The following is an 8,389-nucleotide window of genomic DNA, read 5'->3' on the forward strand; positions in this document are numbered from 1 at the left end:
TCCTTGTTTTTTGCGCCAGAAAAGGGACGTAGGGAAGGGAAATTGGCCCAGCCGTCCGATGGAATTTAACGTTTCGGGAGGACCGATGGGAGCACGGGACGGGAGCAGGCAAGCCCCGTCCAAAGCAGTCCAAATGAATGAGCAGTAAGCAAGGAAGGAATAAGATGATTTCAACCGACGTACAGAGAAATAAGGAAGGAGGGGCAGCCTTTCTAATCCTCAATTTCACAGACAAAATAATGACCAGCTTTAAGTCTATGCACGTTGTTATTGGTGGTTGTGTATAATGCGTGGGAGTATGGGCCTACATAACAGTCCAGTGGATATTGCTTATGCCGTGAATGTTTTCTTTCAATATGGTTACAAACACCCCTGACAATAGCTGAATTGGTGAAAAAGATTGGTGGTCTGTGTTTCACTTTTGGACATCCATGTGAGCATCTTGATTCTGCTTTTGCTTATCAGCTCACAACATATGGTTTAGTGTTTGTGTGATTATTCAAGTTGCAGCCATGTGTTACACTAGGATCAAATAGCTAACAGAAAGTTAAATAATCAGAGGTGGACTCTACTATGATTTTTTAAGCTCTCACTGTATATGTGATAGAATCTGTACTGTATTCAGTATGATGCCCCTTACTCATATTCATATTTCTAATTTCATTGCTAAAATGGATTTTGGTGTTAACCGTGTAGTTCTTTTTAAAGAATACTTCTATATATTTTTTCTTCTTTCCACCACCACCCTGAATATATTGGTGTACTGAATAATATGTGTCTCAATCCCAAACTTTCTATCTCAGTGTTAACATGTAATCAAAATTTTGCTAGCTTAAAAATATTTCTTAATATAGCCAAAATTTAGGTAGCATAGGCCACATAATTTGGCTTGTTAATTGCAACAAACTATTAGGTAGATATTTATCAGTTTACATGTATTCTGTTTTTTAGAAGGAGAGTGTGGGAAAAAAATCTATTGCAACTAGAGGGGCTTGCGAAAGCAGCATGCGACGGTGTGATACCAACCCCATCGTGTTGAATTTTATCACGTTTGTCGTGAATAGGTGGACAATATGACCATGATGGCGAAGAGAGTGGTAAGACAGGTGGGTTGCTTGGAGAATGCGAGGATTTGCTTCCCCTGTCGCAACGCACGGGCCTATGTGCTAGTTGAACAAACTACAATAACGCCCGAGTGGCTGAGTAGGAACCAAATTGACACCTTTACCTGAAGGATCCATCCTGTTCTCCATTTGGCATAAGTTATCATGTCAAAAAGGGAACCATCTCATACATGGACGGGTGTGTATCAATAGAATAATCTGTACACGTTAGCTAACTGATAAAAGGGAACCCTCGCTGAAAGTTCCTCACTAATGGTGATCATTATAGTTTGGTTAGCTTTGGTCTGCTTTCCCTTAGCCTTTTCCTGCTTTCCCTTTTCATTTGCCTTTGCCACCTACCAGCCTACCAGTACATTACGAATTCTTAAATCTGTTCCTAATACGCGTACCACTACCGTAGAACAAATTCTTAAATCTGTTCTTCCAACTACGGGTACAACCACCTTCCAAGAAGTTCTCAAATCTGCTTTTCCTACTACGCGTACCACCAAATCCCAAGAAGTTCTTTAAATCTGTTATTCCTACTACGCGTACCACCACCTTTAAATTTGTTCTTCCTACTATGCACACCTCCCCCTCAGGAAAGCCGCTACTCTCTACCTTCACCTTCTGCTTCAAATGTGTCTTGGGTACACCAGTCACTCCTCGCCTACCCATCCATACCCATCCATACCGCTTCCCTGCACTTGGGTACGCCTTGGTTCAGCTTCTCTGGTGAACTGAGTGGTCAGCTGCAGGGGCTGCATCGATTAGTTAAGGTACGTAATTTCGTTCCTTGCACCCTTTGCTTAGTCAAGCGGATGGAGGTTCTTACTTACTACAACATAGATTCACCTACTAAAATTAACCTCAACCAGCGACATCAAATGCATGTCTTTCTTCCTAAGTTGCATGTGTACTTCTCAAATGTCTATTTATCTTTTTCTTCCCCTTATAAATTTGATTTGTTTGATCATATTATAGAATTCCATTACAGGTCTCTTTCTTTCCAAATTCAAAGAAAGTTGTTTCTGATATTACCACTTCAGACACTTCCAGTGAACTACTACTGCCATAATAGAAATGGACCATACAGATGTCAGTGTGCTACCTGATGATCTAGTTGTGGAAATCCTCTCCCGGCTGCCGCTCAAGTCTTTTTGCCGCTTCAAATGTGTCTGCAAACCCTGGCTTGCCTTCTCCTCTGATCCAAACTACCGCAAGAAGCTGCCGAAAATCCCCATTGGTATTTTCTGCCAGTACCAAGACTTCGATAAGAAGGCTACCAAGCTTCTTAGCCAGCCCCAAAACGTTGAGAAAATTGATGGAGCACTTAGTTTCTTGCCACACCATCTGCAACTGGAGCTTATGGATTGCTGCAATGGCCTAGTGCTCTGCATGCATAGGAGCATGGATTGGAGCAGGCGTACAATTACTTGCCACTTCATTATGTGCAACCCGGCAACACAAGAGTGGACGAGGCTTCCTGATACTCGTCCTTACCAAGAACACGATGTTTGTGAAGCTATGTTGGCTTTCAACCCGTCATGTTCCCGGCAGTTCTACGTCTTCAACTTTAGACGGAATCCTTTATCTTCATTCTTTAGTGGACTTGAGGTGTTTTCGTCTGACCTTTCAACATGGCTCGTATATGATGCATGGTGGAATTCCGGGATACGCACTATTATTGGTTACCCACACTTGTTCATAGATGGTTCATTGTATCTGTTTAGTCTGCGGCAGAACTCAGTGGAGAGGATCCTGGTACTGAACGGCTTTGAGGCAATGAGTTCTCGCATACCGCCTAATCGTCGAACTATTAAGTTGCCTTGTGACCATTCTGTTGAGCCTCTGAATGGCCTTCTTGTGCATATGTACACCCGCGGTTACTTTGGCAAATCTCGGGGGGCCATTTACTATGCATTGCCAGAGGAGGATGGGCTTGCGGTCCAGATCTGGAGTCTTGATGTTTCTGGGCCTTGCAAGTGGACTGTGAAGTATCATCTTAGTATGAGGGATGCATTTGGACGGAACGACCTTGCTCACTATGACTCTGCTCAACAGTGCTGGAATTGCGCGTATGAGATTGCTGCTATTGACTTGGAGAGAGAAGCTATCTTCCTGTTTGACTGTCGGGCGAACAAGCTCCGTTCATACGCCATGAGCAATGGGGAACTTCATGAACTCGATGAAATTGAACAAGATCATGAGCATGTCTATGAGAAGTTCTACCACTATGTGGCGTGCTACTCAAGGCTTCCAGCTTATGTGCCTTTACCTCGCCCACATTTGTTGGAAGCGAAGAGGCTTGATCGGCGGACGTGGCGGTCGAAATTGCTAGCAATTGTTGGAAAATCAAGCTGGAGATAAGCCGTATGTCTTCATGTTGGCGAGTAACAGTGCCGGAAGGAATCAGGCCTAGTCTAGGAATGGTGTTAAAAAGGTCTTAATATTTTACTTTTGTTCCCATTGTGTTATTTTGTAAGGGTCTGAACTAAGACTGCCTGAATGATGAAAACTCCCTGGTTTCAGCGTATTGTGTCATCCGATTCCCCGGTGCTCTGCTTCTCAAGGTGCACGTGATAACGTTGTAAAGATAGAACAAGCTTGTTATGCATGTTTCCAGTTCACCAAGCTATGGAAAACATTTGTATGTTCATCTTTTCCTGTTTGTCTTGTTCTGCCTATAGCAGAGATGGTGGATGTGGTGTCATCTTTGTTTTGTATTCAGTTAGTGGCATAATTTCTCTACTAATAGTTTCTTAATGTCGGTGGTTACGACAGTGGTTGATGGCAGCATGTATAAACCCTAAACCCTAAACCCTACTAATAGTTTAGAGTTTAGGGTTTTTGTACCTGGAGGTGAGGACGGCGTAGTAGACGGGGAAGGCTTCTGACACTGGTATGCTAATCTTGGCATTGTATGCTAATCTCTTCTCCTTCTGACACTGGAGTGACCATAAACAATATTCGTCTATGTGCAGACCACATTCAACTGAAGTCCCAGAGGCTGTCAAAACATAAATCCCGAGTTCATCGCCTCTGTGACTGAAGAACTATAAACGGGAGCTTGGAGAACCACCTCTTCAGAAGTGAGTTTTTCAGTAGTCGACCATTTTTAGGTCCGCAAAGTACTGCATCTTGCAGATGTTGGAAAACATCACATATACTATAGAGATCTCTATTTTATATTAAGAACCATAGTTTGTAGTGATGTACAACTAACAACACTAGCACATATGAGCTGCTGGTCTTTCCCCTTTTTGAAAAAAGAAAAAAAAGTTAAATGGCAGTGAAAAGCTGCAGACCATCATACTGTTCTGCATGAACGTTGTTAAGAGGAAGAAAGCCATTAACAACACGATAGAGTAGGAACAAACTGCCGTAACATTGGCATTATTATAATACTAACTGATAAAAGTGAAATTCCTCGTGGTAATTATATGCCCAGTTTTTTCTTTTCATTTCCCTTTGCGTTGCTTTCACTTTTTATTTTATTTTCCTTTGCCTTTGCCTTTGCCTTAAACCTACCAGCACACCACCTTCCAAGAAGTTCTTAAATCCGTATTTCCTAAGACAGCTACGCACTAGCACCGTCCAAGAAGTTCTTAATTTATTCTTCCTACTACGCGTACCACCGTCCAAGAAGTTTTTAAATATGTCATTCCTACTACGTCAACCTCACCAACCAGTGCAGCCCCTGCTCTCTCCCTTCACCTTTTGCTTCTGGTGCTCCTCCATTGAAGAGCACACCCGCCATTCCTCTCTCCCCCAAGATTCTCCTTCTATTCTACACAGCCCTACATCTTTACCTGCAGTTGAGTACCTTCACTACCCTAGTGACTAAGTGGCCACCTGCTCCTGCTGCATCAATTTGGGTCTGCAGTTAGGGTAGGTAATTTCGTTCTCCTTGCACCATTTTGGTTGGTCAAGCGGATTGAATGGATCTTACTTACTGCAGCGTGGTTAGCCTCTACCGGAGACATTGCCGTATGACTACCTTTTCTCACCTGCAAATTCGATTTGTTTGATCAAATGATTGGATTCCACTGCAGGTTTCATTCTTTCCAAGTTCAGAGAAGGTTGTTGCTGATATTATTAGTTTGCACTTCAAGTGAATTACTACTACCATAATAGGGGGATGGAACCTATGGTTGCCGGTACGCTACCTGATGATCTAGTGGTTGAAATCCTCTCCTGGCTGCCATTCAAGTCTTTTTGCCGCTTCAAATGTGTTTGCAAGCCCTGGCTTGCCTTCTCATCTAATCCAAACTACCATGAGAACCTGCCGAAAATTCCAACCGGACTTTTCTGCCAATACGAAGACCTTGATAAGAAATCTACAAAGGTTATTGGCCAGCCCCGAAACGTGGAGCAAATTGATGGAGCACTTAGTTTCTTGCCACACTACCCACAACTGCAACATATGGATTGCTGCAATGGCCTAGTCCTCTGCATGCGTAGGAGCATGGATTGGAGCAACCGCAAAATTATCTGCCACTTCATTGTGTGCAACCCCGCAACACGAGAGTGGACGAAGTTACCTGATACCCGTCCTTACCAAGAAAATGGTACTTGTGAAGCTATGTTGGTTTTCAACCCATCATGTTCCCCACGGTTCTATGTCCTCAACTTTAAACGGGATCCTTTAACTCCGTTCTTGAGCGGGCTCGAGGTGTTCTCATCCAACCTTTCCACATGGCTTTTGTATGATGCATGGTGGAATTCTAGGATGCCCACCATTATTGGATACCCACACTTATTCATAGATGGTTCCCTCTATCTATTTAGTCTGTAGAGGAATTCAAGGAGGAGGATCTTGGTGTTGAATGGCTTTGAGGCAATGAGTGCCCGCGTACCACCTAATCGTCGGACTATCAAGTTGCCAAACGACCCTTCTGTTGAGTCTCCAGATGGCCTTTCCGTTGGTATGTACACACGAGGTTACTTTAGCCAATCTATGGGGGCCTTGCACTATGCATTGCCTGAGGCTGATGGGCGTGCAATCTGGATATGGAGTCTTGACGTTTCCGGGCCTGACAAGTGGATTGTGAAGTGTCGTCTTTGTCTGGCTGATGCATTTGGAAGGGACGACCTTTCCCACTATGACTCCACTCAACAGTCTTGGAATTGTGGATACAGGATTGCCGCTCTTGACTTGGAGAGGGACGCCGTGGTCTTCTTTGACCAGGATAACAAGCTTTGTTCATACGCCATCAGCACCGGGAAACTTCATGAACTCAATGACCTTGAACAAGATCATGAGCATGGCTACGACAAGTTCTTTTATTATGTGGCATGCTACATGAAGCTTCCTGCATTAGTGCATTTACATCAGCTACATTCATCGGAGAGGCCTGGTCGGCGGGTATGGAAGTCAAAGTTGTTAGCAATTGTTGAATAATCAAGTTGGAGATGATCTATCTGTCTTCAGTTTGTCAAGTAATACTAGTACTGGAAGGAAGGAACGAAAGAAGGTGGGCAGGCTAGTCTAGTTGATGATAATAAGAAAGCCTTTTTGGTATCTTCATTTGCTTCCATCTGGTATTTGGAAGGCTCTAAACTGACACTGTATTTTTGCTGAAAACTCTGGCTTTCATGTAATGTGTCGTCCATGTCTATTGTTATAAGGATATAAATTTATTTGTTGTTCATCTAAAAGTTAACCAAGTTATTCATTTTTGTGATTCATGCAAAGAAAATAATGGAGATATTTTGATAAATAAAAATACCATCATCGAAGCCAAGTATTTGATTCACTTTTTTTTACTTTTGCTGAATGCTAGTGTTATAGGCTTGTGTGAGCATTCCTAAACACATTATGTATCAAGTGGTTAGGAGTTTTTAGGCCGGTTGTCTTATTCTCTTGTTTATCCCTTTAAACTCTCATATCCCTTGCAACCTCCCGGTGTAATCTCTCTCTCTCTCTTCCCCCCCCCCCTCTCTCTCTCTTCCCCCTTCATGAGAGACATGCATATGTATGGCTTGTGGGCCCCATACGATCAATATATACCAACGCGGGCCTCCAGAGGAGGTTGAGACGCTTCACCAAAACTTACATGGCATACAGAGCCCTTCCTCTCCCATCTCATCTAGCCTTCCTAGCTTCCTTTGCCATGGTGTCATCCTAAGCTTCCTCCTTCACCCCAATCCTAAACCTGAAAGTGTCGAAGAAGCTCACCCGCACGAACTTCGTGTTGTGGAAAGCCCAAGTGTTATCGCATATTAGAGCTGCGGGCATGTATGGGTATCTAGATGAAAACATCCCCGAGCCATCCAAAACCATTACAGAGGCCGAAGGCAAAGATTAAACCACCCCCAATCCCGCATACCCAGTTTGGCATCGTGAGGACCAACAGGTTCTTGCGTTCTTGCTCAACAATATCTCCCATGAGGTTCTTATCCAGGTAGCCGCACACGAAAGATCTCATGCACTATGGGCAGCCATAGTTCGCATGTTCTCTTCACAGTCCAGATCACGCATCAACAATATCCGAACCAATCTCACCAATGCCTACAAAGGCACTCAATCGGCCAGCCGTTATTTTGGCTATATGCAATCCTTGGCCGATATCCAAAAAATAACATAAAAATGAAAAAGCATAACATATGCAAAAAATAAAATAAAAATAAGAAAAATACCCGCCTACTAGCAGACACCACTGCCCGCGTGCGACTAGAAACCCAACTATATATGGGGCAGAATGCAGGCCCGAGGGGCTAATAGGCCCAATAGGAAAGAGATTAGGCAATTAACTGCGGGAGCTCCTATACGGCGCTGCAGGCGCCCGTTCGTGCTCCTGGCGCCTGCAGCGCCCCGCACTGGGCCGGCCCATGAAACGCAAAGCCTGGCGAATGCAAAAGCTCGCAAAAGAAAACTCGACAAAAACTGCAATATACAGGTTTCGAACTCAATACGTCGAGTTCACGTACAGGTACCCAACCACACGAGCTACTCACTTTCTTTGATTAGTAACAGAGGCAAAATGCTTAATAACAATGCTGCAACGCTGTTTCATTGCATATTGCACCACTTAATTTTTTTGAATAAAGAACACATCAATTTGAAAAGGCATTAGTGAATTGAAAGGATAAGTTCACAAAAATGAAAAAAGTTTGTGAATTCAAAAAAAGTTCATCGGATTTGAAAAAAGTTCATAGAATTTGACAAAAAGTTCATCAACTTCGAAAAAGTTCATAGAACTTTTAGAAAATGTTCATTGAATTTCAGAAAAAAAATCACTGAATTTAAAAAAGTTCATAAAATTCAAAAAAGTTCATCGAAT

The 8,389-nt window shown here is 43.1% G+C and overlaps 1 protein-coding gene and 1 pseudogene across 1 annotated transcript; both read left to right on the top strand.

Annotated features, from left to right (window-relative positions):
- The first annotated feature begins 1,671 nt into the window (after positions 1-1,671).
- On the top strand, positions 1,672-3,816 carry LOC123133068 (F-box protein At5g65850). The gene is made up of 2 exons (XM_044552606.1): positions 1,672-1,882; positions 2,101-3,816. Exon 2 carries the CDS (start codon positions 2,187-2,189, stop codon positions 3,471-3,473), a length of 1,287 nt encoding a protein of 428 aa, XP_044408541.1. The 5' UTR covers positions 1,672-1,882; positions 2,101-2,186; the 3' UTR covers positions 3,474-3,816.
- A 1,154-nt stretch (positions 3,817-4,970) lies between these two features.
- LOC123133069 (F-box protein At5g07610-like) lies at positions 4,971-6,570 on the top strand (annotated as a pseudogene).
- Positions 6,571-8,389: the final 1,819 nt, after the last annotated feature.

Source organism: Triticum aestivum, chromosome 6B (assembly GCF_018294505.1).
Source record: "Triticum aestivum cultivar Chinese Spring chromosome 6B, IWGSC CS RefSeq v2.1, whole genome shotgun sequence".
NCBI classification, from domain to species: domain Eukaryota; kingdom Viridiplantae; phylum Streptophyta; class Magnoliopsida; order Poales; family Poaceae; genus Triticum; species Triticum aestivum.

What these genes read in the sequence shown, in the direction of transcription:
- LOC123133068 (XM_044552606.1), top strand. Translation starts at nt 2,187, where the DNA reads ATGGACCATACAGATGTCAGTGTGCTACCTGATGATCTAGTTGTGGAA.